The sequence below is a fragment of the Ascochyta rabiei genome, chromosome 16, assembly GCF_004011695.2.
Source record: "Ascochyta rabiei chromosome 16, complete sequence".
NCBI classification, from domain to species: Eukaryota; Fungi; Ascomycota; class Dothideomycetes; order Pleosporales; family Didymellaceae; genus Ascochyta; species Ascochyta rabiei.
In genome coordinates, this window is record NC_082420.1 from 833,093 (window position 1) to 860,485 (window position 27,393).

A 27,393-nucleotide genomic window follows, 5' to 3' on the forward strand; every position below is an offset into this window, starting at 1 on the left:
GTAAGCCTACACAGTTGGGCAGCCGACTTGTCGAAATTTCGATAACGACTGATAATTCCGTGCAAATTTTCCACTGAGACAAGTGGATGTTGCGAGATGCATGACGCCGATACCCAAATGTAGCCGATGAGGCCGGCTGATGCTGATTCCAAGCCTAGTGCGCTACAGCAGCAGCAGCAGCACGCTGAGCCCAGGACTCGCGTTTAGGCGCCGTGGTAGTAGGACGAGAGTTGGCCGGCCAGGTACTGGGTAAGTGAACCCTGGGAGAGCTGTCGGTACGCTCTCCATGACCCTGCTGCGATGGCTTGCGCGGTCGTTCCTTCGGGCCACCAGTCTGGGGTCCAGTAGGAGTGCCGTTGCGCTTGGGCTTATTGTAAGGGCCGTTACCCTTGCCACGGCGCGGCTTCGGCATGGTCTTGGTAATGGGCGCCTTCATGTGTGCCAAACGAACGATGACGTCGATCTCACTGCCAGCACCGAAGTCGAAAGCGTCCAGTCTCTTAGTCGTGAACGGGTTCTCTTTCCTGATAAGCCGCGTGTATACGTCGTCCTTGGGAAGGGTGATGGCTGGCTCGTTCGCGCTCAAGTGAGGCACCTTGGGCAGTCTCACAGTAGGTAGCGACCCAAATTCTCTATCCTCAAACAGTGCAGCAGTGCCATCGCGAGTGAAGGTCCCACGACTGCTGTCACGGCCGGAGTTCTTCCTAGAAACAGCGTTGGGCAGAGAGACAGTTGCAGATCCAGTGGGACCACGGACGTCGAGGGAGGCCTTGCTGGAGGCAGCGACAGCAAGTGCACTCAGTCTTGCAGGTAACGCTACTGGTACCACAGCCAGAGGCCTAGCATTTGATCCCGTGTCAACGGCAGCGGGCTTGTCGAGAAGCTTGTTGAATCGGGCCTGCCACTCAGGATTCATAGCCAGAGGGCGAGCGCCAGGTCCATGATGTCCGCGCGGAGGCATACTAACTGGGACGTCTACAGGGTCCTGAGCAGGCTTCGGCAGACGAACAACAGGCGAAGGCCTGGGCAGCCTGACTAACGGATGGCCAGATACGCTGTCAGCGAAGACTGGATGAGTCTCCGTCTCAGGAGGAGGTGGGGGCGAATCCGCTTTGTTTGATGCAGTGACTGGTGCCTGCAAAGACGTCTCGATCGGTCGAGGGAAAAAACGTGAAGAGCGCGAGCCACCCGTCTGCTGTAGTGGAGTACCTTGCACGAGAGGCTGTTGTGGTGAGCCGTCGTGGGAAGACTTGACAGCTTCATCTCGCAACTTGAGCTCAGATCCTGCAGGAGAGACCCTAGCATTGGCGCCACCTTCCACGGTAGCACTACCGGCAACTGTGCTGTGCACTACAGTTTGGGCTTTGCCTCGCTGGTCCTTGTATGTTTCCCGCAGCTCAGGACGGAATGACTCACCACCCATGCGGTCCCTGTCTTGACGTGCCTTGACGACCATGTTTGCATCATCACGGGCAATGTGAGCCGCGAAGTTGCCCCACTTGTTGTCTGAAGGAGGCGCGATTGGACCTGGTACTGCTTGTGCTGGCATTTGTCTAGATGGAGGGTGAATTGGCTGCGACGAGAGCGGCATCTTGACTGTGTGGGAGACAGATGGTGGTGCAGGATCAACCCCAATCGGTGCAATCGGTGCAGAAGAAGGTTGCGTGGGCAATTGCTGCTGTGTGCCAGAGCGAGGCTGTCCACGGTGAAAGCCCGAGTCGAACATTCCGTTTCCGAGATTTCGATCTCTTGTTTGCGCTGAGCCCCAGACCTGTGAAGTCCAACCGCCTCGAGTTTGTGAGCCTGGGCCCGGCTGCCAGGCAGGTTGCGTTGGCTTGGTCCCTTGGGGGGCCGTGCCCTCCGCTAGCGTTCGTGAATGCTCTGCTGCCTTTCTTCCGTGGCTACGATTTGAGTCAAACGGCAGCGTAGGGGCTGCATCCAATGACAGTGGTAGCCTGACCTGCGTATCGTCTTGGGCGTTTGGCTTAGGTTCAACAAGTTTCGCTGGTTGAGAAACCGGCGAGGGCTTCTTCACCGGGTGGGATTGGTGGACCTTCATCATACCATACTGAGCAACCTCGCCATCGCTCGATGGGACAGGGGGCTTTGGAGGTGATTGCACAGGAGCAAGTGCAGCATCGACCTTTTGTGGAGACCGTCCGACGGCGGGCGACGGAGACTTCTCACTCGCCTTTGGCTTAGGCGCCTCACCCAGAGCTGCGAGTCGTTTTGCGATACGGGCCTTCTTTTCCTCTTCTTCCTTCTTCTCAGCCTCCAGCTGCTGCTGCTTCTTGAGCCGAGCGCGTTCGATTTTGTCCGCCATCATGCGCTTCTGCGCCTCGACCTGATCTTCCATGGTAGGAGCAGCGTTTGCTGTGGGTGGGGCTTCATTCACAGGTGGGGGGACCGGGTCTTGGGGTGCAGCTGGATGCGTTTGGGTTACGTGAGGGGATGCGGCTTGCGCGAGAGAAGACTGACGCGATGCTTCGTTGCTTGCAGGCTCTGCTCCGTTGATTGAAGGCGCAGCCTGGTGTTCCTCGTCCAAGATGGCGTTGGAAAATTCGGGACCTCGTCGATCGAACGACATGCGGCGTCCAGGTCCTCCGCTGACGTTGGAGGAAGTCCGTCTCCTACCCCAGGATGGCATATCCCCGCTCGACCTAGAAGTCTGGAAGGCTGAAGAGGGCTCCGCTGGGCCATCATGCGATGATCTCTGCAGAAGAGACGGATGTTGCTGCTGTCTGTAGCCCGAGTCGCGGAAAGAGCCTCGCCGTGCGTCATTCACAGGCTCGTAACGGCCGTTCTGCGAGTTGAACAGCTCACGCCCGCCTCGCTCTTCGCGCCATGTACGGTTGAAGTCGTCGGGCGCAATCTCCCTGCCAGGATGTGGCGGCATAGGCTCGTAAGCTCGCTGGTCTTGTGTAGAGAAACGGTGATTCGTAGGTTGCTGCTGCGTTGGCGGGGTCATTTGCAACGGGGAGGCCTTCTCGACGGGAGGCAGAACAGCCCATGGTGATTTGGCAGGGCCTCCGGTGGACGGCTTGGCTACAAGCGTGGGCTTCTCGGGCTGGCCCTTCAGAACGAGGCTGGTTTTCGTGGTGCCTGATTGCACGTGTCCACCAGGCTTCAGAATGGTCTTGGGCGCACCTGTAACACTTTGCTTTGGCGCGCTCGTAGGCGCAGGCCCAGACGGTTTGGGCGCATCGGCCGCTGTCTCTGGTCTCGCGAGAACGGTGGGCCTCGGCGGTTCCTCGACTGGCGGCGGTGGCTGGTTCTCGGGCGCCGTGACGGACGACTTTGTCCCGTCCATCCACTCGACCGTGTCTGGAGCCCAGTCACCATCGTCGTCGTCGATATCAGCCCACTTTGCTTCTTTGCCAGCTTCGTCCATGGGCAGACGTGTGGCGAGATGGATGCCATACTGCTGCTTGAGCTCCTCGTCCGTGTATTGCTTCGGCGGCGGTGGGGGTACCGGCTGGTTCTTGTTCCACACTTTGCTCGCGTCCGGCCCTGCTCCTGCGCCATTCGTCTTTCCGAGGGTTCGCGGCGTGTTCGCGGCGCCTGACTTGGCAACGAGGCGAGGCTTTGCGGTCAGTAACGTCGAGGTCGGAGGCTGTACTGCTGGCGCTGGCTTTAGGCCTGGGGAGGCAGAAGGCGTCGAGGCGGCGGACTTGGCCAGAAAACTCTTCGTCACGGACACCGACTTGAAGGCTGCAGGCTTCTTCATGGAGCTCAATCGAGCGTGTGCGGTATCCTGCTTTGTGGGATCGACGCTGCCAGGGCGGCTGATGTCTGTGTCTGAGCCGCTGATGGCTTCGCCATTGATGTGCGGAGACTCGGCTCCCGATCGATCAGCGGCGTCGCCGTTTGGTAGCGCTTCGCCTGCGTCCTTGGGTGCCGAGCCTGACTGCTTCACGTGGTTGGGGGCCTAGCATTCTTAGTGAAGGACCAGGGTCGCGACAAGCCTCCACACTTACCGTGGCCGCCTGGGCGTGGCCGTCTGCCGAGGCCTGCGCGCCGGCTGCCAAGGCTGCTGCTGCGGGCGTCGCATTCGAAGAGGTAGAGGGGGCGTCGGCGGCGGTGCTGTTGGTCGTCGCTGGGGGCGGTGGCAGCTCGCCGTGGGCGGCAGAGGGGCTGGGAGTCGATGCAGTGTCGTCGATGGACGCCGGGCGTGCCACCGACTGTGCTTCCTTTACCACATGATGGTTGGTGACCTGCTCTGCCATAACAGTTTCCGCAACTGCCACAGGCCAAGATGCGCCGTTAGATCGCTGTTCAGCATGGCGGGCGGGCGCGGGAGCTGGGGACGCCGACAGTCGTGTGTCGTGTCCAGTTGGGCGCTCATGCTCCATGTGCTGCGCGGAGGGGGTGGGAGAAAGCTGAGATGTATTCACCTAGGGTCAGATGCTACAAGTCGCCACGGGGTTCGAGTGGGCGCTTCCGCGGAAACGTGGTCGGCTGGGCGGCTGGGCGGCTGGGCGGCTGGGCGGCTGGCGGCTGGCTGCTGGCTGCTGGCTGCTGGCTGCTGGCTGCTGGCTGCTGGCTGCTCGAGTCGGGTGTTGCGGTGGGAGCGGAGGTGTCGGCGTCGGCGTCGGCGTCGGCGTCGAGGTGCGGTCGCGCGAGCTGGTTGCGGTCGATGAGGTCGGTGAGAGCGGCTCAGTCGCGTGTTGTCGCCGAACGGCTCGAGGCTGCGTCCGGGAGTGCGATGGAGGGGGGAGGAGAGCCCTTGCGTTGGTTGCGCGGGTCGGTCGCGGAGGGGATGGCGGGTTAGGGTTAGGAGGTCTTCGCGAACCGTGGCTGTTCAATGCAGGTGCAGCGAGCGGCGGATGGCTTGGCGCTCTGCTCTTGGTGCGGGAGCACCTTGCGCCTGTTTCGCGTTTCCGGGTCCGCAGATGACTCAGGCACGCACTGTCTGACGGTCGTGGAGAATGCAAGTGAATGCAGTGGATTGCAGAGCACAGCCATCCATCTCCAGCTCCGAGCCGCTGCGAGAAGAGCAAGACGGCTGCCCACGACGGCCGGCAGAACAGGACCAGAGAACCCATCCACAGCTTGTCACGGCACTCACCTTGAATCAGACAGCATTTACCCCATTCACATGCGCTGAATCACGCAAATCATGCGAATCACGCAAATCACGCGAATCACGCAAATCACATAGATCGCAGCAGCTCAAGCGGAGTCCATCCACAGTCACCCATACAACACGTTGGCGCAGCGAGGAAGCAACTGCACTGGCTACATCTGGATTGATCAACTACATCTATATCTACACGTCCCAACCACCACGCTCAGAGTGAACCATGGGGGGAGATGCGCCTAGTGGTGGACGTTGTTCTTGTGGTGGCCTGCGAGGGTCAGTCAGGTCGTCTGGCGTGGGCGCTGCGAGTACATACGCAAGTGGAAGTAGTAGTTCTGTGCGTAGCCGAGGGCAATCAGGGCGCCGATGATGTGGACGAGCGCTGTCGACGTGGTCAGCGAGACTGCAGGTGCGCAGGGGACGGACACGGCAGCACGCCTGTGTCAGGGATACCGCTTGGTGCGGAGAGGTGGACGTACGCCTGCCTGAAGCGTTCTTGCCCATGTACTTCTTCTGGTAGCGGCCGAGGAGACCCTTGGCCTGGACCTCGGGGGCAGCGCCACGGGGGAGCTTCTCGTAGAAGCTCACGACCTTCTGCATGCGGACGGCGTTGGGGGAGGAGCCGATAGCCTTGACACATGTTAGCCGCGCGCTCGCCAGTCGAGTGGGGTGGGTGCGTGGGCGGCTGGGTGGTGACGGCAGGCGGGCGGTCGTGGTGCGGTGCAGTGCGGTGCGGTGAGGTGAGGTGAGGTGAGGCGAGGTGAGGTGAGGTGCGGTGAGGTGAGGTGCCATTGCAGGGCGGAGGCGGCGGCGGCTATGCCGGCAGGGCGCTTACATTGGGAGATGCGATCTGGAGGGCCGTGTCAGTACTGCTGGCGGTGGGCGGTGGACGTTGCGGCGTACCTTGGGGGGGATCAGGGTGGAGAGGGCGCGGCGCTGGATGAAGCTCATCTTGACGGCTGCCACTCAATTAGCATCGACGGCTCGACGGCTCGACGGCTCAACGGCTCAACGGCTCAACGGCTCAATGGCACGCGGGCGGCTGGCGGCGTCTCGGCGGGGAGCGTACCTGGGGCGGGCAAGGCAAGGCGATGGGGTCGAGATGGGGAGGGTGGTGGTGTCCAAGGCAAAGCTGAGTTCTTGCGGCCGCCGGCACGCCAAGGCAACGCATCCCCGGGCGTGAGCGCTTGAACCTCGACCGACCGCTCCACCACCGCCGCTCGCCCACGACACCTCCCCCGCCGCCATGTCTGCCCTGCCCCGGTCAATGGGCTCGCGCCTGCTCGCGCCCGCCCTGCGCCCCTCAGCCACACGCTCTCTCGCTCTCGCTCCCGCTCCCGCATACCGCACCTACGCGACCAACGAGGATGCTCCCCACCACCACAAGACGACGCCCAAAGATGCGCCCGCCGTCAAGCTCACAAGCGACTCCACCCAGATCAGGAAGGAGGGCGCCGCCGAGGGCATGAGGCACGCCCCCGACTACAACGTCGCCGCCGACTACCGAACCTCGTGCGTTCCCCTGCGAGTCCACCCAGCCACGGGCTAGCTAGCTAATGAAGCTCCCAGCAACTTCTCCCCCATCCCCAAGCGCGTCATGGACGGCAGTGAGCCTGGCGAGAGCGTTGCTGCCGCTGTCCTTTCCGGCGCCCCAGTCGACCTCCAGGCCCGCCAAGTTCGGTACGACGCTCGACACGCACGCGCCCCATGCCCACCCTACTGACCTCGTCTGCAGCATCTACAAGCCCGCCAAGACCGCCACACAGTCGGGCGACTGGACCTCGGAGCGCTGGCTCATGGACTGGGACGTGCTCGCCAAGGGCCACCGGTGGGAGAACCCTCTCATGGGCTGGGCGTCCTCGGCCGACTTCATGAACGGACTGCGAATCGAGTTCAAGTCCAAGCAGGATGCCATCAACTTTGCCAACAAGCAGGGCTACGAGTACTTTGTCCAGGAGCCCAATGTTCGCAAGTTTGTCCCCAAGGCCTACGCCAACAACTTTACACACGTTCCCGGCAAGTTGAAGCAGGTCAGGACAAAGTAGACGAGTGCGGTGCAACGGACGTATCACGTGTAAATACTGGCTCAAGTCTACCTTCTCTTTCTTATTCGACTTCGTCCGAGCCTGTGATCAGTTCTGAATGCTGACAACCAGGCACTCAATAGTTAGCGGTAACTCACCCAGAGCATTTCTCCATCATGTTTGCTTACATATCTGTACCTGCTCTTTTCCCTGTTGCTTAATGCCCACTCGAATGGCGACGTCAGACGTTGCTAGACTGGCTCCTTCCTCTCTTCTGAGACCCATGCTTCTCACCACTTTCAACTCCACGTTTGCATCTTCACATTCAGATCTTGACGCTTCTCTTCTCAACGCACAAAATGGCTTTTTTGCTCTACGGAGATCCTCTTCGTCTCGATCGCTTCTCGAGGTGAAAGCGGGTGCAAAAATGCAATTTGCGCTCCCTCCTCCCTGCGAGAGCTGCTTTGGCCTCCACAAGCACACCAACTTCCAGCAACGACAGACCCTACTCCACCCCACTGCGTCCAGCCCCGCGTGGTTGCGATCTCGAGGCGTCTCAGCAACCTTCAGTGTATAACATCCTTGTGCTGACTGCCCTGCAAAGCTAATGGTATGCCTCAGGACCCCCGTTAGGATACCTGCGTTTCGCCGTGAGAATGGGTCGCGGTGGCTACGACACTACAGACCCGGGTGAGAAGAGGTCTATCATGGGTGATGCGGCCCTCTATTGGAACACCCAGCATCGGAAGAAGAGAGAAGTGCGTTGTCCAGAGCCTTCTGGTTGAACAGCCAAGTCTGACCCAGTACAGGAAGCTGCCACCATGATCGCCGCCGAAGACGTCGAACAAAGGCTCATCAAAAACAAGAAGAGCCGTGGAATCATGGTAGGTCGTCATGTATTATGCGTTATGCGGACAATCGCTAATATGCTATGGACAGGCCGCTAAGAAGGCAGCGAAGAAGGTTGCAGTAAAGTCTGAACCAGCAGACCGCTAGGAACTCCACGCTATGCATGAAAATGACGTCGACACCGATACCAGCATCGTAGTCGTGCCGCCAAATGATCAATCAAGTCTCCCACGTTCCTTCTGCTTGCTACCTCTATAGCACGCTCTGCCGCGATCCTCTAAAAACCGCTGAGACACCTCTCCACACGTTCAGAGGCCACGCAGCCCTCAGACTCGTGGCCGATGATGTCTGTTGGCTGCCCTGGGTTGCGGTGGTCGTCGCAACTGAGGTTGCTGAGCCTTTCGCTTGCGTTTGTGCTGTCATAAGCACGATGCTTGTGGCTGCTGCCGGAGAATTGCTTTGGGCTTGAGCAGTCACCCTTGCGGTCGATGTCACCATGGGAGGGGTCTCATTCTGGCCTTGAGCTTGGGCTGGAGCTAGAGCCTGGGGATTCTCAGGTGAGTCGGGTGCAATCTATACAATTGGTCAATTCACGGTCCTCATCAACGTTTCTACAAAGTCAAGACGCCGGAACAGAAAAAAAAACTTGCTTATGCATCAGACATTAAGTCGTTAATCATAACAGGTCGTGTCATCAAATCATCCCACATGTGTATTCTCCTCCTACTGCGCCAGCATCGCCAGCCTTCGGCTCAAGAAGCCACCCGCACGCGTCGTCTTCTTGGTGGCACTCACAGCTTTAATTGCATCTCTCGTTGCGGCAAAGAACTTGGTCGCCATCTTCTCGTTTCCAGAATCATTCGGGTGCTCGCCATCCGTTGTGTCGGCCACGGCGTCGAAGCCGGTGAAGTTGTCGACAAAGACCACGGGGCTGGCGCGCGTGTTCTTGCTCGGTGCGTACTGCTTGATGGCAGCATTGAGATTGACGATGCCATCAGCACCGCTCTGGGGCCAGCGCTTGGGATCCAATGGCAGCAGGTTGGAGAAGATGAGGTACATCTTTGGGTTTTTGGCGCGCATCTGGTCGATCAGGACGTCGTAGGCTTTGAGGACATCGCCCGTCGACTTCTTGCCGATGAGCACGTCGTTGGTCCCGAGCAGCATGAGGATGACATCAGGCGGGTTGGCATTGAGCCAGACGGTCAGGTTGCCGTTCTTCGCGTAGTCCGTGGCGAGAGAGCCTGGGTGGCCCTCGTGGTCCTGGTCTATCGAAGCCCCAGCACAGCTGCCAGTTTGCGAGCCGACAAAGTCGAAGTTTGTGACCTTGTCGTTGCGGAGCTTGGTCTGGAGGTTGGCGCGCCAACATCTCTGGGGTGGCGGTTAGTACACAGTGTTGTCAAACGTATGCAGTGACGACTTACGCTGACTATGGAAGCACCAAACGGCATGACCTTGACTGTCTGCTGAGCGCTCACCTGAGCGACGATTGTGAGCAGCCCAAAGGCGAGAGCACCGAGCTTGACCATCCTGGAGTCCTTGGCTATGTGTCGGTGTTGTCCTGGGGAAAAGGTGTCGTCGGTGTGAATCAAGTACGCGTATGTGTATAAATCAAGAGCATGAACAGACACACGAGAAACACTTTGTCCGCAAAGCTGCTACGGATGGCGAAAGACCAGGATCGAAGTACTTGACACGGATGGGGCGTTTGGGGTGTTTAAGAGTATGCTGACTCCCAAATACGAGTGGGGACCAACAAGCCCATCGAGAGTGAAGCCGCGAGGGGATGGGAGCTAGGCTTAGAGTGAAGCTAAAATATGCTCTTCCCACTCGCTTTCAGCCGACTGTACCTAGTCCACACGCGGGTCCGTGCGGTGTAAGGCGTACTCTCGCAGCTGTCTTCGTACAGGCACGGGGTGAGCATGTTGCGTGTGAGAGGACACCCCGGTGGTAATCTGAGGCAGCGACGATGGCGCGAGAAGTTTCGTATAGCCCTCCTCAACGCAGCGTTGAGTGTGTGTTTACCTGCCCCCTCCCCCTACGGATTCCAAACCCGCAAAACGCATGCAAACTGGCGGCTCTTACATCCCCAGCACGGTATGTGTGAGGGTAGCACTAGGCTCTGACAATGACAACAACAACAACAGCCGGGGATCCTCGCAGACGACTAGCTTCCCCCGGGCTACCTACAGCGTTCCACCTAACCACCGCTAGAGAATCAACGTTTTTTTTTTTCCCTTCTCATCGTGAGCCCATAACACCCACGTACCGAGGCGAGGGTAGGGGACCCCCCCGGAGCAGAAGGATGCGGCTGTGTGTCTGCCCTTGGGATGCCGTGCACGCTCGCAGCATATGCATCTGGATTAGTGCATTGCTTGATGCGTTAGCGGCGTGCGGTTTTAGGGGTCCAGCCCGTGCAAGGCACACATCACGCCTGACCAACACCAAGCGCGGAGGCTCACGAGAGAGAGAGAGAGTGCCCGACAGTCGAGTAATGCAAATTGTGAAGGTGGGTTTCTTTATTTTTATTTTTCGTGTTTGGACGCACTGCTCGCTTACATGCTTGGGCTGGAACACTTACGGCAGGATGCTCACCGGCCAGCAGCACATCTTGGTGAGGGCACGATGCGGATTGGTGGTATTGGACTATGATGGTCTGCTGGATTGAGCCAGCCACGAAGCCCAAGTCACAGGCTAGCGAGCGCCCTACCTACCAATTTGCCCAGAGGCGCTATTGCCACATCGTGGGCTGGAGTCGTGATGTGCAGCATGGCGTTCTGAGAGTGAGCGTCGCAAGCGTCGTGAGCGTCATGGGTGTGGGCAGGATTATGCCGATCTGGTGTGTTCTGAGAAGAGACCGGAGTCTTGGGGCCTCTGGCGCCGTCACGTTGTTTGTGGTCCGGATGGTGTTTTGACGGTGTTGACGTCTGAGGAGGCCCATGGTGGAGCTGACAGGAGCCTGTGACGCTCCATACGTGTTCCACAATGACTTCAGAAACATCCCTATCGCGTTGCAGATCGTCATTGACACTCTGTTGACGTGGATTGAAGGCATAATTGTGGTGCAACTGTACAATCGATACGATGCCGCTGGTGTATCCGAGGGTTTTCTCTCGTATTTCTGAGAGCGGATGATTAGTCCGCGCCAACAGCAGCGAATGAGAACTACTGTTATCGCTCGCACTAATGATGCTTCTGCAGATGTTGTAATCGATGCTTTTGTTGATCCATCGCAGATGTACCTCGCAGTACCGGGAGGTACCTGGTCGATGATCATACACCGTCTGAACTCTAACCAGCTGGCCGGCGAACACCAATCTTCAACACCTTGTGTCAACGGAATATTGCTGGCGCAGAACAAAAGGCCTTGTCGACGGCTCGCACATCGATAGAACATCGGCCCACAACCCTACAGGCCTCTCTCGAGCTTCTCGTACCCACGTGTTCCCAAAACGACCACATAGGGCTAACGCCCCGAGCGCAAGCCTGGATCACCAGGTAGCCGGCGCAATGCACGAATTTAGCCACAGATGCTCGCTGTTCTTCGATGCGCCTTCTAGGCCTGCCTTAGGCTCCCGTGTCGGTGAAGAGGGCGAGCTGCATCTGTGTAAGCGCAAGGCTTGCACCTTCAGCCCGCGCAGCCAGTCACACAGCGTGCAGACGGGGCGCCCGCGCGCCGCAAAGATAGATATGCACGTGTGCGAGTGACTTGTGCTCGTGTCTAGGTGCAGCCAGCGCTGGCGTTTCTTCGGCGCTGAGATGGAGCGTCTGTAACTGGTGGCTCGCCTAGGCTTGCTTTGATCATCAACCTCAGCACGTCGCGCGAATGACGCTTGTCCGGAGATGTATCGTGCGTTTTCTCACACGCATCGTTGGGCAAGTGCAAGAGCGATGTGGACTCACCAGCGTCACTATGAAGCCGTCATGGCTGCCGAGGTTGCAATGAGCATTATGTGCTGTCGAATACGAGCAGAGTGGAATCATGTCAAGGCACCTGCGGGGCGAGGAGCCTGAGATAGTGGGACTGCACAGCGTCTGACGGCGTCGCGAGACAAATAACAAAAAAGGGCGCAGACATTTGATTGCTGCTCACAGTCAGCAGATGCAATCTCCTGCATGCTGACTGGGTTTGTTTAGATGGGCGGTCAATCACCTCGCCGAATCCTTCCAGACGCGCGTAAACCCAAATCGGTGATTCATCTCACCATCTCACCCAAAGGCGCGCGCGGGAAGAAACACGCTGTGAGGAAGGTCGATCAGGTCTTATTTCAGGTCGTCGAGACAGAAGTGATGCTTTGGCAGTGGCCCAGGAGAGGCAGATGTGATGTAGGGATTGTTCGCAATCACAAGGCTGCCAGCCCTACTTTTGCCGATTGTCGTGAGCGAAAAAGGATTAAATTTGTGGAGTACCAGCGCTTGTGTCAGCTCATAACGATATTTTGACAATCATCTCCAGCTCCTCCCTTTCTCGACCTAGTATCTTGCGAGAAAAGCGGCCTACAGACATGCTAATTCATCAAGTGGAAGAATCAAGTCCAGCTAGCTTTGTTAACCACTCTCTACTGTGTACGTAATGAATGAGTCAAAGGTCAATGAGCTCTTTGCATATGATCAAAAAGTGCCTAGCCCTACCTTATACCTCTAGGTTACAGAGACATGGAACGAACAGCAGCTATGTCCCGTCTTCCCTAGAGCACGAGGGCTCAACCCTGGCGTCATCATACCTTAGACTGAAAGACGTTAGGAATGCAGAGCTTGACTCGTCTGCACCTTATCCTCTACTGCTCTTCTCCAACTGAGTCTCTCCCCCTCAATACACATGCAGACACCTACACGATCTCCCCAGAAGCTTCCATGTTACTCCCCCTCTTGCAATCGCCAGAGACCTCAGAGTCGCCCAAGGACAACGACTTCTGTGGGGCATGCCGTTTTTCCAGCTTAACCTCCGTGCTTTCATCTCAGCATACATGCTTTCGAGCTGCACAACCTCCACTGATGCGTATCAGGACAGATTTGAGATAGTACCGGAAGAGTACGTTGGTCTCCTTTGGACTCACGAGTCGATCGAAGTTGCGGTCTTCAAGCAAGTGTATTCACAAGGGAGATTTTTGTGTCCTTGGGATCTGGGAAATCGTCTCCAAGTATACTTATACATTCTTATGCGCTTATCTACAGAAGCCCAACTATCGTGGGCACAAAGACTGGTCAGCTCTGTAGGTTAGCTCGGTGAAAGAGGACATGGATATTAGTATTATGTAATTGGCAAGACACTACCGAATAGAATTTGTATTCATGGTGTGTACCTCTTATTCGCCTGCTTCCTCCGTGGTCAGTCATGGTTTTAAGCCCAATTTCCTTCAGATACATCGCTAGCGACTTTCATCAAGACCAATCAACAACACCACTGTTGAAGACGGGAACATGCATCCGCCTAGAATCGGTATGGGCTATGTTCTTGATATGTTGGCTAATTGAGAACATTTGTCCATAATATCATGACGCCACACAGGGCTCATAAATGTGGCGATTCTTACGTAGCTTACGTTCCAGATATAAAGAGTGCGCGATCGATGACGAATTTCACTGGCTTTGGCATGCCACAGTTTCACGAACTGAATGTGGCCCATATCTTAAAACGACGAGAGGGTGTTGTATTCGAGTGCGGTGTCGATCAGTATTTCAGGGGTATCTAGCGAAGGAGTTCGAGCCCTTCAGCATTTCTTGCTAGGGAAGAACTCACAGCAGTCCCGCTTCCACCCGAGCGATCTTCTGTGTGCGAAGATGAGCGAGGCAGATTTTCGCTCGACGCCAAGATACGCATGTACTCGTCAACCGGGCAGTCGTGTGTGCCATCGTTGTTCAGATCGTGAGCGCCGTCGCTCCAGCCCAGACCATACGGTGATGCTTCGAAGCGAGGATGTGCATAAAGCGCGTTGCTGACCAGTGCACCATGGCTGGGTAGTGCGTGAAGTCCTAGCCGTTGTCGATAATGCGAAGCTGGTATGATTGAGATGCCATCGAGCGGGTTGGGTCTGGGTGTGAGCTCAGGATTGGTAACATCGTTCTCTTTGTCGTTGTCGTTGTAGTGGAAAGGAGAAGCCGCCTCTGCTTCAGCATCCAACTGGTCTTCCATGCGCTCCGTGAAAATACTGAATGACAGACCCTTGATGTCCGGCCATACGTTCTGAGAATCTGTGAGATATGCTACATCGGGGCACAAGTTCGGATACGCGTCACAGAGCTTCCTGTCTAGCATTCGAGGCGGATCATTGGCGATTACATGTTGAGATGAGAGCTCAGGGGAAAGTGTGCTGATTGTATCATCTGAATGTACTGTTAGGAGGTGTTCAGCTGCGTGCGCGAAGCCAGGGGTGTCCCTCACCTCTTAGAGCATCTGTAGGAAGAACATGGCACGCCTCATCGCAGGCTTTGAACGATTCACTCTTCTTCGAGGGGCTCTCGGTGCCGAACCTCTCTCGCTTGTTGGGCGAAGGGGAACTTCTCGAACCATCGCACGCGTAGACCCGCGCCAGGTCGCTGTCTTGAGGATGAATCCTCATGTTGTAGGACACCTTTGGCATCGCTTTTCTGCGTGATGAACGTCGAGTCGGCTCTGGCGTTCGGGATCTGGACCTCTTCCTCTTCCCCTGCCGTCCTCGTGTGGGTGGCTGTGAACCCCCCTCATCGCTGTCCTCATCGCCAGCTATACTTCCTACGTCGGAGCCAGACTGTTCGGAGGAAGTGTCTGAGTTGCTGGAGAGCACAACTGCCTCACCATGCAACGAACGACGCTTTGCCGCCTGTGATGGTCTAATGAAGTCATCCATAGGATGATACTTCTGATCGTAAACGAGAGAGCCCTTCGCTCTAGCGCTGCGGCGTGTGGGCGGACACGTAAGTGTTGGTGTCGTGAGTTGAGCAAATTCAGGCTCAAAGCTTGCTTTTCGGGCGCTCATCGGTGGTGACTGCTGGTTCTCGCACATTCGAGGCTGCTTGGCATCGTGGCCTGCGGTGCTGGTTGTGGATGTAGCACTATCGACAGATTTTACAGACGACTTGGACCTCTAGGGTCAGCAAAGATACCACGGGGGGGTTGGAGGAAGAAGGCTGACAAGCGTTCCAGACGGGCTGGGATCTACAGAGTCCTCCTCTTCTTTTAGACTCAAGTCTGCATCGCTGATGTCGCCTTCACCTTCCCTTGCCATGCCAAGTTCCGGACTGGGTGGAACAGAGCCACAATCATCCTGTAGAGACCTCAGCAAAAACTCATGTACTTGCACTGGAGAGCACGGCACATCGTTGCCTCCTTCTGAGCTCAAGCGGTCCGAGATGTGGATGCTCTGAAGAAAATCCTCAGCAGCTGCGGCTGGATCATTGCAAGCAGATGACGACATTGCCTGCAATCGGCAATACTATGAACGGGTTCAACACTGTAAGAACAGCATGAGCTGAGACTGAGACGTGAGTGTGGACGAGAAGTAGACGTGGCAGGGTTCTGATGGATGGCAGAGTAAGGGGGTGTGGCGCCGAGAGCTGAGCAGCTTGAGGAAAGAGCGTGAAGCTTGGATACCGACCACGCGTCTCACATGACAAGCTAGTCGTGGTGTTCGTCGTGGAGGGCAGGAGCGAGAACAGCAGGCAAACACGCCCCAGGCTTTGCAACACCTCGATGAACCGCGCATCACAAAGAAGAAACGTGGAACTCGGAAGTGTACTGTGAAATATGCGAGCAGAAGATCTTATGCTACCAGTGATAAACAAGCAGTGCATTGGGTATCGCTATGGGTAGTGCAAGGCATTAACAATATCAACTGGCGACTAAGATGATGAGATTGATTACGATGTCTAGTAAATATACCCTGGAAATAGAAAAACATGGGATAATGGCCTTTTGCCACTTCAGTGTAAGCAATGCAAGTGGGGTATCAGCTTCATGACAGGCATGGTGCAATATGGTATGCTGCCCCTTTGGTATGCCTATGGGACGCCAGATAGACAGTACCAAGTAAATCATTCAAACGCAAACATGACTGGGAAGTGTACGATGAAAAGGTCTAGGCGCAAGCAGCTCTTCGTGATGTGAAGCGCACAGGCGGCATGACAAAATCCATGTCTTCGTCTTCGTCGTCGTCATCGACTTCGATGTCCGTTGTTTTCGACGCTACGACTGTAGATGCAGCCGGTGCACGAATGGTTGATTGAGTGGTGACTGGCACCAGCTTAGATTCTTGTTCAGGAACCGGCTTAGGCGCTGAGATGCTTGGGAAGTGTCTCTTATACGATGGCTCCACCGAGGGTACCGATGTATCGGAAGTATCGTGGTCTTGTAGGGCTTGCGTTCGTTGCGGTGGACTGGCGGTGTACCTGATGACTTCTGTCTTTGCTGTGGACAAGACATTCTCAAGATGCCTGCGTACAAGCTTCAGTTCGTTTCTACAGTCGCCTTCACGTAGACTCAGGTGGGCCGACTTCTCGCACAGCTCCTGTGCTTGTTCCAAGGTCTTGTCTGTTGTCTCGAAAAGCTCTGCTGGCGGAGTTGGACCACCGTTCAGGCCGTTACGGCCTCCTCTTCTGGCAGCCGCGGCGCGCAGTCGCATGGATGTCATATGTGGTCGATAGCTGATCTTCGACATGATGTTCTCCTCCTCCTCCTCCTCTTCTTCATCATCGTTGTCGTCCTCGTCTTCGCTCGAGCCTGCGATGGCAGCCAATTCGGCCATCCTTGCCTCCATCTTTGCCTTCCTCAGCATGTTGCGACCCGTTGCTAGCCCGCGCACAAGCAGCTCGAAGGATTTTTGCATATCTCCGTCGTAGCTGACGACCACCATCGTTCTTGGGCGGTACTTGGTTGGTCCTGAGGGGCCAGAGGCGACCGAAGGCGACTTTCGCTTGCGACTACCAAGCGGATTGGTTGGGAAGTTGTTTGATGGCGTGATCTCTTCCGCGACGATGTCCAGTTTTTCGGGTCGTATCGAGTCCATGGATCCAGTTCTGCTTTCCACAAACGGCGATTGCGACACCAAGACTCTGGTCATATCATGTTGCATGCTCAAGACCCTCTCCTCTACGTTCGTAATGTCCTGGAGCCATTGTGGTATCGTTTCCTGCAGGTAGGCAAAGGACTTTGAGATGTCCGACATGCTGGGCGGCTCGCTCGTGTGCAAGGTGCTGTATGCCAGCTACTGGGTTGTAAAGGGGACAAGAATGGGGACCAGTTCAGACCAGGAGAGCGGAAGCAGCGAGTGTTGAAGTGACGTGGGCGAGAGTCAGTACGAGAAACAGGAAGCAGAGTCGTCCAGCGAGCAGTCGTAAAGGTCGTAAAGTGGAGGTGGGCGGTGGTGTAGAGTATGTAACGTGCGTGCAGCGGAGCCGGGCGGGTTGGCAGTGGTCGGCGACTTAAGTGGGGAGCGATGCGGGCGGGCGGGCTGGCGGGCAGGGGTTTGCACAGGCTGAAATGATCAACAGGCCATGCTTTAGCGGTGAACGGAGGCGCAAGACAATTACGGTCGTGCAAGGTCACGGCGCATTACAGGAAGAGCGTGCAGGAGGAAGAGAGCCGAGTCTGCAGCAGAGCAAAGGGACAAGGACTCAAGAACGTAGAATGCTCCGAGTGAACGGTTCGTCTGCTAGGTTCAGACGGCCCTTTTGTGCCACATTGGGGCGCGGTCGATCGCATTCGCACTCGGCCCTGGTCCGAGCTGGGTCTAGGCGGCTGGGCACTTCCAGAGTACCTCACAGTCTCTCCATCTCAGCGGACCTGTTTGCTCTGGCAGACGCTGCTACAGTGCGCTGCGTTGGATATGGCCGATGTGGCAATGCGGCAATGCGGCAATGATCGAGCCTTGACGGACGAGGCCAATCCGTCACGAACAGCGACTGCGGAAGAGGAGATGGGATCTACACACCTAAAGTCTATAGGCAATCGACTAAGAGCAAGTGCAGAATTATACTTCAAGCGCCAGCTGCTTGCAATGCATCCGTAGCGTAGGTTCTGCGAGCATCAGGCGCCTCTCACTTCACTTACTGGCGTTCACGTTCAGTCACCCCCACTGGACAGAGCGACGCGGGTAATAGTGTCATCTGCGGCTGTCCTCCAATCAGCTTCCCTCCAGAACCAACCAGCGAAAGACGCTGGTCCCTCCGCTGGTTCGGCGCGGTCTGAAGCGAGACAGTGCGGGACGGGGGGCTACCGTTGGCTAGTGTCCCGCTGCTCATGTCTTGCAGTGTAGATAGATTGTAAACTTACGTGTTCGGCAAGATTGCCATAGTTAGTACGTCTAGGTATTAATGTGTTGCAAGGCAGTGACATCTACTCGCAGACGCTGCCCAAAGAGGATGAGCACCTAACCCATGTTGCTGGAGCAGACAACACCTCAGAACAACCCCTCAGCGATGCGAGCGAGGGACTGGCTGCACCGTGCAAAAGGTCAGACAGCCGAATAATATAATACTGGGCCAGTGATAGATGTGCAAAAGGCCAGACTCCTCTTTGACAACGTCCAGAACGCCAAACAGCCATCTCGCTGCATGTGAAGACGACGTGGGAGTCTTCGCTTGATTTGTCCTGATGCGGCCGACACCATTTTCAAAGCTATGGTCCATCTTCGAGACGCGCATGCGTACGGACAAGGCCACCCACGGCCGACCGACTCGACTGCCTCGCCCTTTGCGTCCAGCATGGCACAATTTGACCTCGGATATTCCATCTTGATCCATACGCGCAACGCGAGAAAGGCAGTCGCACCAGCATACAATGTCCACAGACCTCTGGCTTCACGTAGGTGTGCCCTGATTCGTCGTGATTTCCTACGCTGGCAAAGTGCCAGGCTCATCCATGCTCCGGCGCTTGAATGAAAACACTCGAGAAGGCTGCCGTGCAACCCGTTGTCGCAGACACCTTGCAAGTTGCAAATGCAACGTTCCGACACGAGTTCCCCAGACTGTGGCTCAGGTCGGCGACCTTGTCGAAAGCGCGCTGCAGTCCTTACTTGACCCGCAGAAACCTGATAGTTTGAGAGTAGATCATGTCGATGCATCGATTGCCCTTCACCGGTGGTCCTGAACTTGGAAACACAACCGGACCGGGCCCCTAGGCTTTGCTTTTTGACAGGGCATAGCCATGTACAAACACACCTGGTGGTATGCAATTGGAGGGAAGAGTATGACCTGACCACTATTAACGCCCCATCCGTCGCAACTGCCTGTTTTGACGCTTGTTTATGCTCAACTCTGCATGACCGTCCGTGTGTGGTTAGACTCCAACCCGAGGAACGCCAACTCTGGTGACAGAGTTCTTGAAGGAAGTTGGTAATGCGAAAGGCTCAGAGCTGTGTGAACGTTGCCATCATAACATGTCATGAAGCTATCGTTCGAGCGAAATGACGTGCAGCTCCAGGGCTGCCTCGTGCCTCCCTCCGCTATCGATAAACCTGAGCGCCAAGAGGTGCAGCCGTCCAACGGCATCAGGTGTCAGAATCAGATGCTGTTCAGCACACAGCCTCGAGTACACGTTCGAACACCAAGTTCATAACGGCCCTGAAGTGCGAATCCTCAGGCTTTGGTCATGGTCCATGGCTACTGTCGATTGCTACCAGATTCTAGACTGTGATGCAGCTATAGATGACGACACCATTAAGCGGGCTTCGAGAGCTCCAATGCCTCCAATGCTCTCATCGACACCACCTCACTGACCTACCTGCTCAACATCAAGATCAAGACTATCTGCACAAACAGTAATCATTGCTTCACGACCAGCAGCCCGTCTCACGCGTCTTTTACGCACAATGTCGACCACCGCACCCGCAGCCTCGACGCTCCCCCAGGCACCATGGAAGCAGCTCTTCAACAAGCACCTTGGCGAGATGAAGCCTCCTCAGTTCGTGCTCGGCACCCTCGATAAAGCCCCAGACGGCTCTCCTACCGACTACGTGCCCCGAGTCCGCTACTGCATCTTCAGAGGGTTCTGGGCCGAGCTACCAGAGAACAAGCATAACGATGCCGAGCGCAACCCCGAGCTCTACCACAGCGACTGCCCTACCTTCACGACAGACGTGCGCATGGAGAAGGTCGGACAGATCTTCAAGACAAGCGCTGGACACGCGGAGAGTGACGACCAGGTCCAGGGCAGCGGCGGTGGAGGCCCGGTCGAAGCTGTCTGGTGGGTTGAAGGCGAGACTCAGACACAATGGCGAGTTGCAGGCAAGGCTTACGTGATTGCTGATGACATTGAGGGCTCTGAGGAAAGCAGTGGTGTCAGGACAGTCAAGAGCGAGGTGGGCAAGAGGATGAGGGCGCTCAACGAGGGCGGGGAGAACGAATGGAGCTGGCAAAGAGAGCTTACAGGCTTCTTTGGCAACCAGTCTCCTGCCATCAAAGGTATAACGCACTTTCCTGCACGTGAGCAAAGTCCCAAGCTGATATCGCGAAGGCTCCTTCAAGAACCCACCACCAGGCCAGCCGGTAACTGCGCCCTTTGACAAAGAGCGTCTCCAGCTCGGCTCAAAAGCAGATGACCTGCATGACGAGGTTGCGAGGAAGAACTTCCGCCTTGTAGTCATTGTCCCCGACGTTGTCGAGCAGACTGATCTGAGCGATCCCGAGAAGGCGCGGAGATTCAGATACACATGGGATGCCGATACTGCGCGGCACAACGCTGGCTGGAGGACAGAGGAGCTGTGGCCATAGTTGCCTACCTCGACCTTACCTACACAAGCATACAATCAGCACCTAGAGACGCCGCTCCCTGTTATCCGTGCTCCAAAGACCGATAATGCACTCCATGTCTTGTGACACTCTACGCCCCATTCCTTAACGCCACCCATGTACGTCTTGCCGGAAGCGAATGCCCACAAGTCGCCGACCTGTGCTACGCAGGCACCCACTCTGAACACGTTGTGCCACAAACAGCGTCGTACACAGATCTTGACTAGTAAGACCGCCCGGCCGCCCCGTGCTCGCTGTGTAGCACGCCTCATTACCAGACCGTCTGTCGTCACCTACTTCCCAATCGAGAAGCGGTGTTGATTGGGCGATGTGAACGCGAAAGTGGGTATTGCCAGCGCTTCAAGCGGCTGGCTGAAGACGGTGAAACTTACAGGTGACAGGCGTCAACAGTGTCGCAGATCTACCGAGACATCGTTGCGCCTGAGTATCAATCAATTGCTATGCTCTGAATTTCGGGATACACATGTCTCGCATCATGGTATCTGCAGAGTACGTAGTAAACGCGGACGGAAGATGAGTAGCGCTGTAACTTCATGCCATCTATGCCTTCTTGAAAAAGCTTGCAATGCTTCCTTGGCCCTTCTTGCCTGCGGGTTTGCCCTTCGCTGTAGCTGCTGGCTTGGGTGCAGGCTTTGCTCGCTTGGCCTCGGGCTCGTCCTCGGAGAATGACTCCCACACAGCCTCTTCCTTTGTTACTGCTGAGTGTTAGATATGACACGGACGAGAGCCCACCCTTACTCACCAAGGTAGCCTTCTTCATCCTTGACTGTCTTCTTTTTCATAACCCGTCTTCGGCCTCTCCTGCGACCATTCTGTACGGTAACTGTAGGCTCCGGCTCATCTGCTTTCGGTGCATCCGCTTCCTGAGACTGGGATGCTTCGGGTTCCTGCTCTAGCTGTTCTTTTGCGGCAGGTGCGTCGGGCATATCCTCATCTACAGATCGTCAATCCAAGGGTTCGACACTGCTTGTCATAAGCTTACCATCATCGTCCATCATCTTTCGCAGCTTCTCGGCCCGCTCGTTGCGCGCCTTCTTTGCTGCTTCCATCTTCTCAACGTCCACCTGGACTTCAGGCTCATCGTTTTCGTCGCCTTCGTCCTCCGACATGCCTTGCATGGGTTCTAGTGGAGTCAGCTCGCAGGCCAGGACAGAACACTGAGAAACTTACCATCCTGGACAGGCGCGGGTGTTGACTCGTTTGACCTCGCAGCCTCCTTCGGTTTTGCTTTAGCCTTTGCAAATGACTTGAAGATATCTCCAGCAGTTTTGTTCTTTGTGCCCCCGGACTTTGTGGAATCTGACCTCTTTAAAGTCGCAGGCGCTCCGGCTGGCTGGGGTGTCGATCGTCCAGACGCATCGTCCTCGGATGCACTACCCCTGCGCGACGACGTTGAGGCATCCTTTCTAAGTTGAGCAGCGACAGGTGGCTTTGCGGTGGGCTTCATGGCTGGCTTGTCAGCTGGTTTGGTAGGGGCTGAGGCTACGGGAGGGGGCGCATATTTGGCTGTCCTTCGCTACCAGAGCATTAGCTAGAGTCTGCTAGCTAAGAAAGACAGACGCATCATCTGTACCTTGATGTAGGGATTCTGTATAGATCCATATACTCGCCATCGTTCCAGCGGATCTTCATCAGCAAACTTCGAGTGCACCTCGTGATTGCATGATGCCAGTATGCTCATGTTCTGCGATCCTTAGTCCACGCTTAATGTCGGTCTCCTCTACTCATACCTCAAGTGGTCCTGGTTCCAAGCTGTAGATATGGATTGAGGCTTCCTCTGAGAATTCAGCGCGGGTCTCTGTACCATACGATTAGTCTGGCTACCTTTGCTTATCCACGCGGTACGTACTCGCGAGCTCTTCCTCTCGAACTAACAGTATAGTAGACTTCTTGACAGGCTCTTCCTCTTGCTCTTCGGGTTCTGGCATGGAGCTCATGAACGGGGAGCTGCGCATGCTAACATCTTCGCCGCTTCGACCGTTGGTATTATTCGGTTCGCTAGTGGTTCGTTTTGTACCAGAGATGAGGTAAGTCGCGTGGATAGAGTTCGGTTTCCTCGCGTTCTGCTTCTGGTAGAACTCGAAGAGCATACTGCTAAGCATTAGTGCTGGCTTCAGCCCGCAAAGCTTACTACTCACAGCTTCGCAGCATTGACATTGACCTGAAGCGCCCTCGAAAGCAGCCTATAGGTAACCTGGGAAGTGTCAGAAGAGAGTGATGATCGCACCGCACGAGGCGAGCTTACAGGCTGACTCTCGGTGAGAATTCTTGCAGCAAGGTAGTCTTTGTACTTGGTATCCGCCATTGTGAGTGTTGTCGTGCAGATTGGGGGTTTTGGTAGGCGTCGACGAGCAATTGAATGTTAGGCGCGTCACGAACTGCAAAGAGCGTGTGAGTCAGTGCGACGCGTCAAAGTGGCACAGCTGACTCGATCTGCCAAGGTTATCATCAATCCAGCCCACAACTGTACATCCTCCAGCACTACTTCACGATGAGCGGCGAAGACGAGGACCTTAAGTTACAGCGTGCTTCATCTAATTTGCTTGCAGATCTCGAGAAGCTGCTTCCACGGCTAGTACGAGAGCGTCAAAATGGCTCAGCAACAGCGCCAGTCCGCCAACATGTACGGGAGGTGGACATGTACCGAGCATGCGCTCTAGTACGTTGTGCATCTGTATTCGACTGAGCGATCGTTGATTCTCGTCACAGATCGAGCCTTTCCAGGAAGACCCTCAGCTTCTGGACACGCACCTGAAAAACTTCCTCCCCCCTCTGGTTGATGCCTACCTTGAGCTGCTGCAGACAACGTCCCGGAAGAAAGCTAAGAAAGGCTACGTGCCTCTGTCACACGCAATCTGCTACATCATCAACCTTTTTTGCAAAGTCAGGGGTGAGAAGGTCATCAAAGGTTTCCTCAATAATGAACCACGCTACCTTGAACCCATCCTCAACGAATTTGAGGTTGGTAGAAACTTTCAAAAGGCAGAGGACGATTCTCTTCAGCAATCAATCGTTCCATGGACAGAGCGTCATGTGCTTTTGCTATGGCTCTCTCATTTGATGCTCGCGCCTTTTCCACTTGCGTCCATATCGACCTTGCAGTCATCAGAGGAGATATCGGCAGAGCTGGGTATCGAGCTTCCCGCAGAGATTCCCGGTATCACTCTCCGCGTCCTTGTTATCTGCTTCCAGTGTCTACAGTCTGCATCAAAAGAACGCAACGCTGCTGCAAAGCTCTTAGTCACACTTTCTGTGCGTCCGGACATGCAAGAACTTGGATTGCTTCACGTACTCGTCAAGTGGTCTTTGTCATTTTTTTCCAACGCTGTCGAGGACACTTCAGACATACACACATGCATTGGCGTTCTGTCTTTTCTGTCAGGATTGGTGGCCTCGGCGACTAATGAGGAAATTGGACCCTTCCTTGCCCTTGCGTTCCAATCCTGTCAACGCATACTCCACCAGGACAACCTCGCGTTCCTCAAATCATCGGCGGTAGCGCGAAAACTGATCGTCAAGACCTTGCGAAACATTGTCATACACTGTCTTCAAGCAACTGCAGTTCCTTTTGGGCTCGACGCTACATCTGTGCTCGAGGAAGTGATCGAGGCACTGCTCGAGTTGATGGGTGATGGCGATACCCCGGTACGGTACGCAGCAAGTAAAGCCATGAGTATGATCACTTTAAAGCTCGACTCAGAGATGGCAGAGGAAGTGATAGAGGCAATTCTTGGATCACTCAATGAGAGCGTGTATTGGCAAGGAACTAAACGCAATTTGAGTGGGGTCAACCCTCTTCGATGGCACGGGTTGACCTTGACCTTGTCTCATCTGCTTTATCGAAAGGCTATACCGGCTCACCAGCTGCCAGACGTGTTGAATGCGCTGTTGCTGTCCCTCAGTTTCGAGCAGCGCTCGCCAACCGGCGGCTCCATCGGAACAAACGTGCGTGATGCCGCTTGCTTTGGCATCTGGGCGTTATCCCGCCGGTATTCTACAGATGATCTTGTTGCTGTACAGACTTCTTCAATTCGAGCTTCTGAGCACAGGGTGAATGTTTCTGTACCTCAGACGCTAGCAATCGAGCTTGTCGTAGTAGCATGTCTCGACCCAGCAGGTAACATCCGTAGAGGTTCATCTGCAGCTCTACAGGAGCTGATTGGTCGACATCCCAATACAATCAGAGAGGGTATTCCCCTCGTTCAAGCCGTGGACTTCCACGCTGTTGGTCTTCGCCAGCGAGCTATGTGCAACGTAGCCGTGAAGACCGGCAATCTACAGCCATTGTACTGGCAAGCTATCTTCGAAAACCTACTCGGATGGAGAGGAACTGGATCGCTAGACTCTGACTCTCGCCTATTCGCAGCCAAGTCGATAGGCTTGTTGTCCAGAAATCAAGTACCTGGTACGGTGCAACAGATGACCGATCGAATATGCAACCAACTTGGAACATTACGGCTTCGAGAAGTTGAAGAGCGACAGGGATTGGTGTCGTCTCTAGCAGCTATTGTGGAAATGCCCAACCATGCCGAATTCACCTCAGAAGGGTTGTACCGACCAGCAACTTTCATATCTCTTTGGAGGCTCTTTGATAACCAAATCAAACTGGAGGACAAATCCTTCATATCTCCAGCACTGCGACCGGAATACACGGCGTCGTCTTTTTGCGATCTCATTGCGGCCCTGGTGAGTGCTATGAGCACTCTGCCAACAGATGATTGGGTTTCGAACGTACCTCCAGATGAGATCGCGCGTATTCTGGATTTGTGTCTTACACGGCACGAAGAGACCGTCCTGACAGCTATAGCAAAAGTCGCCGGCCAGGCTCTTGTACTTCTCCAGAACGTTTCGCCAGCCCTCCCAGAGTCCTTGATCACGAACTGGCTAGCAAAACTGGATAACGAAGCTTCATACAGCGGTCTTCGCTGTTCTGGTCATGTTGTTGCACTTGGATCAGCCTATGGAGCGCCATTCTCTGCTGAGAGCAGTATCGTTACAGACTTACAACGGCGCATTCTACACACAATCACTTTCAGGTGCACTTCGGCGGTAGCGATAGAAGCAAGAACAGTAGCTTTACGAGCCTTGGATACCTTACTCAAGACTTGCCAAGAGGTGACAAGGAAAAGCTTTTCACCCAGAGCAGCAAATGTCAAGGATAGGGTTTTAAGCGCCTTACACGTAGCTTTGAACGACTATACAGTCACTGAGCGGGGCGATGTTGGCTCACTCGTTCGGTTGGAAGCTTTGAATGTCGTCCGAACAGCAGGACTGGCCGACATCTTCCAAGGTGAAGCAAACGAACACGATCGTTTGATATACGCGGACGTCTTGCGCCTTTCATTGGAGAAACTGGACAAGGTCAGGGCACGAGCAGCATCTATTCTTATCGAAGGCTCGCTTACGCAATGTCCCGGGATCGTCGCGACAACTGATGATGATGTCTCCTGCCAGGCGTATTTTAGCAGTGCTCTGACGAGAATGCATTCGACAGACTCCTCTATGATACGCGAGTCGATCTGTCGAGGTCTTGTGGGCTCGGCAGGCATGGCATCCGAATCGGTTGTACAGAACTGTAGACAGGCGCTTCTTGACTTTACTACGTCTTTGCCACTGACCAGCACACCAGATAGCAAGGAGCTTACACTATTAGGTTATGCTACTTGCTTAGTGGACTTGCTCAGGAAGGAGCTTGAGAATGACAGGGTGTTAATTCCACTGCTTGAGGTGTGGGCATTCCTCTTCGATATGCATGTCATGCAACGCCTCATCTCCACAGATTTCAAGTGAGTTTCTCCTCGAGGACCCGACTCGCTTCGTGCATACAACTAACAACGCTAGCTTCCGAGCTCTTCTTTCTTACGTTCAAAAAGCTCACTTCAAGTCCACACACATACAAAAGTTGCATCTCGCCCTAGATGTCTATCGGGGGCTCGGAACGATTCCAGCAATCCGCACCTATACTCTTGCGAAAGTGACGAGTATGCTTCTACATCCGTTCCCCAAGGTAAGTCAAGCACTAGTGTCGTATGCATCATGCCCTGACTTTAGTACCAGATCCGCATCACGGCAGCGGAGACTCTATGGATGTTGACTCAAGACGATGGCCTGAAACTACAAGACTGGAGCCTACCTCCGAGTAACCTGAAATCAGCAGTCGACAGCATTAAGAAGCGTCAGATTGTGGCTGCAGAAGCTTGATGTTACTCAAGGGCAGTAAGGTGCTGCAGATAGAACACAAGCTTGATTCGTAGTCTCGATGACATACTTCCAAGCCTTTCTGTCACGTTTCGCGGGCCTGCCGTGTCAGCTTGTACATCGCTTGCGCACCGCACCTGTACTGTCCGCGACTGATGCAGTGACTGCGGGGTCCTCTCAACAACCATTCGCCTGCTAGAACGTCAGTGACAATCCCTACCAGTCACGGCATTAGGCTAAGAATTCAATGTCGGAAGGAGCTGGTTCCTTGAAACTGTGAAGCTGGGAAGAAGACAGTTGCAGCACGTACAGTCCTTACCCCGCAACGACAGTCCTTGTGTGAACCCGCCTCACCCCAAACCCCAAATCAGACGACACTACGTAGACATTTGAGGTATTTCAAGTAAATAACTCATAAGCCTTCGATCCTCGTCACGTTCTGAGTCGGATTTTGAGTGGTGACACTTACAAGATATATATTAAACCACGTACTGTCTTTCACAACCGTCTACAAAATAGAAA

General features: G+C 55.2%; 13 protein-coding genes across 14 annotated transcripts, besides 15 other annotated features; 6 read left to right on the plus strand and 7 right to left on the minus strand.

The window, feature by feature from the left end:
• Positions 1-154: 154 nt before the first annotated feature.
• On the minus strand, positions 155-4,352 carry EKO05_0009220 (uncharacterized protein; the record flags this gene model as incomplete). Its single annotated transcript, XM_038941980.1, has 2 exons — positions 155-3,928; positions 3,978-4,352. 2 exons carry the CDS (start codon positions 4,350-4,352, stop codon positions 155-157), a joined length of 4,149 nt encoding a protein of 1,382 aa, XP_038795826.1.
• Positions 166-182: a tandem repeat.
• Positions 2,243-2,268: a tandem repeat.
• A 137-nt stretch (positions 4,353-4,489) lies between the features above and the next one.
• Positions 4,490-4,548: a tandem repeat.
• A 30-nt stretch (positions 4,549-4,578) lies between these two features.
• Positions 4,579-4,606: a tandem repeat.
• Positions 4,607-5,105: 499 nt separating this feature from the next.
• Positions 5,106-5,157: a tandem repeat.
• An 81-nt stretch (positions 5,158-5,238) lies between these two features.
• Positions 5,239-5,274: a tandem repeat.
• Positions 5,275-5,319: 45 nt separating this feature from the next.
• On the minus strand, positions 5,320-6,031 carry EKO05_0009221 (ATP synthase f chain, mitochondrial precursor; the record flags this gene model as incomplete). Its single annotated transcript, XM_038941855.1, has 5 exons — positions 5,320-5,348; positions 5,397-5,462; positions 5,560-5,710; positions 5,916-5,930; positions 5,984-6,031. The coding sequence occupies 5 exons, from the start codon at positions 6,029-6,031 to the stop codon at positions 5,320-5,322; spliced, it is 309 nt and encodes a 102-aa protein (XP_038795827.1).
• Positions 5,748-5,773: a tandem repeat.
• Positions 5,810-5,868: a tandem repeat.
• A 28-nt stretch (positions 6,032-6,059) lies between the features above and the next one.
• Positions 6,060-6,108: a tandem repeat.
• Positions 6,109-6,326: 218 nt separating this feature from the next.
• EKO05_0009222 (ndufs4 NADH dehydrogenase Fe-S protein subunit) lies at positions 6,327-7,125 on the plus strand (the record flags this gene model as incomplete). The annotated part of the gene is made up of 3 exons (XM_038942134.1): positions 6,327-6,592; positions 6,650-6,760; positions 6,816-7,125. The coding sequence occupies 3 exons, from the start codon at positions 6,327-6,329 to the stop codon at positions 7,123-7,125; spliced, it is 687 nt and encodes a 228-aa protein (XP_038795828.1).
• Positions 6,352-6,431: a tandem repeat.
• Positions 7,126-7,222: 97 nt separating the features above from the next.
• On the plus strand, positions 7,223-7,737 carry EKO05_0009223 (uncharacterized protein; the record flags this gene model as incomplete). The annotated part of the gene is made up of 2 exons (XM_059637489.1): positions 7,223-7,675; positions 7,726-7,737. 2 exons carry the CDS (start codon positions 7,223-7,225, stop codon positions 7,735-7,737), a joined length of 465 nt encoding a protein of 154 aa, XP_059493472.1.
• A 23-nt stretch (positions 7,738-7,760) lies between these two features.
• On the plus strand, positions 7,761-8,100 carry EKO05_0009224 (uncharacterized protein; the record flags this gene model as incomplete). Its single annotated transcript, XM_038941950.1, has 3 exons — positions 7,761-7,862; positions 7,914-7,988; positions 8,044-8,100. 3 exons carry the CDS (start codon positions 7,761-7,763, stop codon positions 8,098-8,100), a joined length of 234 nt encoding a protein of 77 aa, XP_038795829.1.
• Positions 8,101-8,205: 105 nt separating this feature from the next.
• Positions 8,206-9,479, minus strand: EKO05_0009225 (uncharacterized protein; the record flags this gene model as incomplete). Of its 2 annotated transcripts, XM_038941860.1 has the most annotated exons (3): positions 8,206-8,526; positions 8,749-9,321; positions 9,375-9,479. In XM_038941860.1, 3 exons carry the CDS (start codon positions 9,477-9,479, stop codon positions 8,206-8,208), a joined length of 999 nt encoding a protein of 332 aa, XP_038795830.1. The 2 variants fall into 2 exon arrangements, with proteins under 2 accessions (XP_038795830.1, XP_059493473.1); XM_059637490.1 differs by having other exon boundaries at positions 8,206-9,321.
• A 1,202-nt stretch (positions 9,480-10,681) lies between these two features.
• Positions 10,682-11,347, minus strand: EKO05_0009226 (uncharacterized protein; the record flags this gene model as incomplete). Its single annotated transcript, XM_059637491.1, has 1 exon — positions 10,682-11,347. One exon carries the CDS (start codon positions 11,345-11,347, stop codon positions 10,682-10,684), a length of 666 nt encoding a protein of 221 aa, XP_059493474.1.
• Positions 11,348-12,872: 1,525 nt separating this feature from the next.
• On the plus strand, positions 12,873-13,172 carry EKO05_0009227 (uncharacterized protein; the record flags this gene model as incomplete). Its single annotated transcript, XM_059637492.1, has 1 exon — positions 12,873-13,172. One exon carries the CDS (start codon positions 12,873-12,875, stop codon positions 13,170-13,172), a length of 300 nt encoding a protein of 99 aa, XP_059493475.1.
• A 467-nt stretch (positions 13,173-13,639) lies between these two features.
• Positions 13,640-15,344, minus strand: EKO05_0009228 (uncharacterized protein; the record flags this gene model as incomplete). Its single annotated transcript, XM_059637493.1, has 4 exons — positions 13,640-14,274; positions 14,333-15,005; positions 15,063-15,194; positions 15,246-15,344. 4 exons carry the CDS (start codon positions 15,342-15,344, stop codon positions 13,640-13,642), a joined length of 1,539 nt encoding a protein of 512 aa, XP_059493476.1.
• Positions 15,345-15,394: 50 nt separating this feature from the next.
• Positions 15,395-15,427: a tandem repeat.
• Positions 15,428-16,004: 577 nt separating this feature from the next.
• Positions 16,005-17,090, minus strand: EKO05_0009229 (uncharacterized protein; the record flags this gene model as incomplete). Its single annotated transcript, XM_038946731.1, has 1 exon — positions 16,005-17,090. The coding sequence occupies one exon, from the start codon at positions 17,088-17,090 to the stop codon at positions 16,005-16,007; it is 1,086 nt and encodes a 361-aa protein (XP_038795832.1).
• Positions 16,062-16,092: a tandem repeat.
• Positions 16,093-16,111: a tandem repeat.
• Positions 16,590-16,641: a tandem repeat.
• Positions 17,091-17,362: 272 nt separating the features above from the next.
• Positions 17,363-17,387: a tandem repeat.
• A 2,346-nt stretch (positions 17,388-19,733) lies between these two features.
• Positions 19,734-20,634, plus strand: EKO05_0009230 (Pyridoxal 5'-phosphate synthase; the record flags this gene model as incomplete). The annotated part of the gene is made up of 2 exons (XM_038942116.1): positions 19,734-20,325; positions 20,378-20,634. 2 exons carry the CDS (start codon positions 19,734-19,736, stop codon positions 20,632-20,634), a joined length of 849 nt encoding a protein of 282 aa, XP_038795833.1.
• Positions 20,635-21,213: 579 nt separating this feature from the next.
• EKO05_0009231 (uncharacterized protein) lies at positions 21,214-22,978 on the minus strand (the record flags this gene model as incomplete). The annotated part of the gene is made up of 9 exons (XM_038942177.1): positions 21,214-21,368; positions 21,416-21,607; positions 21,656-21,796; positions 21,844-22,189; positions 22,247-22,357; positions 22,404-22,471; positions 22,523-22,764; positions 22,812-22,867; positions 22,919-22,978. The coding sequence occupies 9 exons, from the start codon at positions 22,976-22,978 to the stop codon at positions 21,214-21,216; spliced, it is 1,371 nt and encodes a 456-aa protein (XP_038795834.1).
• Positions 22,979-23,164: 186 nt separating this feature from the next.
• On the plus strand, positions 23,165-26,874 carry EKO05_0009232 (uncharacterized protein; the record flags this gene model as incomplete). The annotated part of the gene is made up of 4 exons (XM_038942114.1): positions 23,165-23,332; positions 23,383-26,459; positions 26,515-26,680; positions 26,731-26,874. The coding sequence occupies 4 exons, from the start codon at positions 23,165-23,167 to the stop codon at positions 26,872-26,874; spliced, it is 3,555 nt and encodes a 1,184-aa protein (XP_038795835.1).
• Positions 26,875-27,393: the final 519 nt, after the last annotated feature.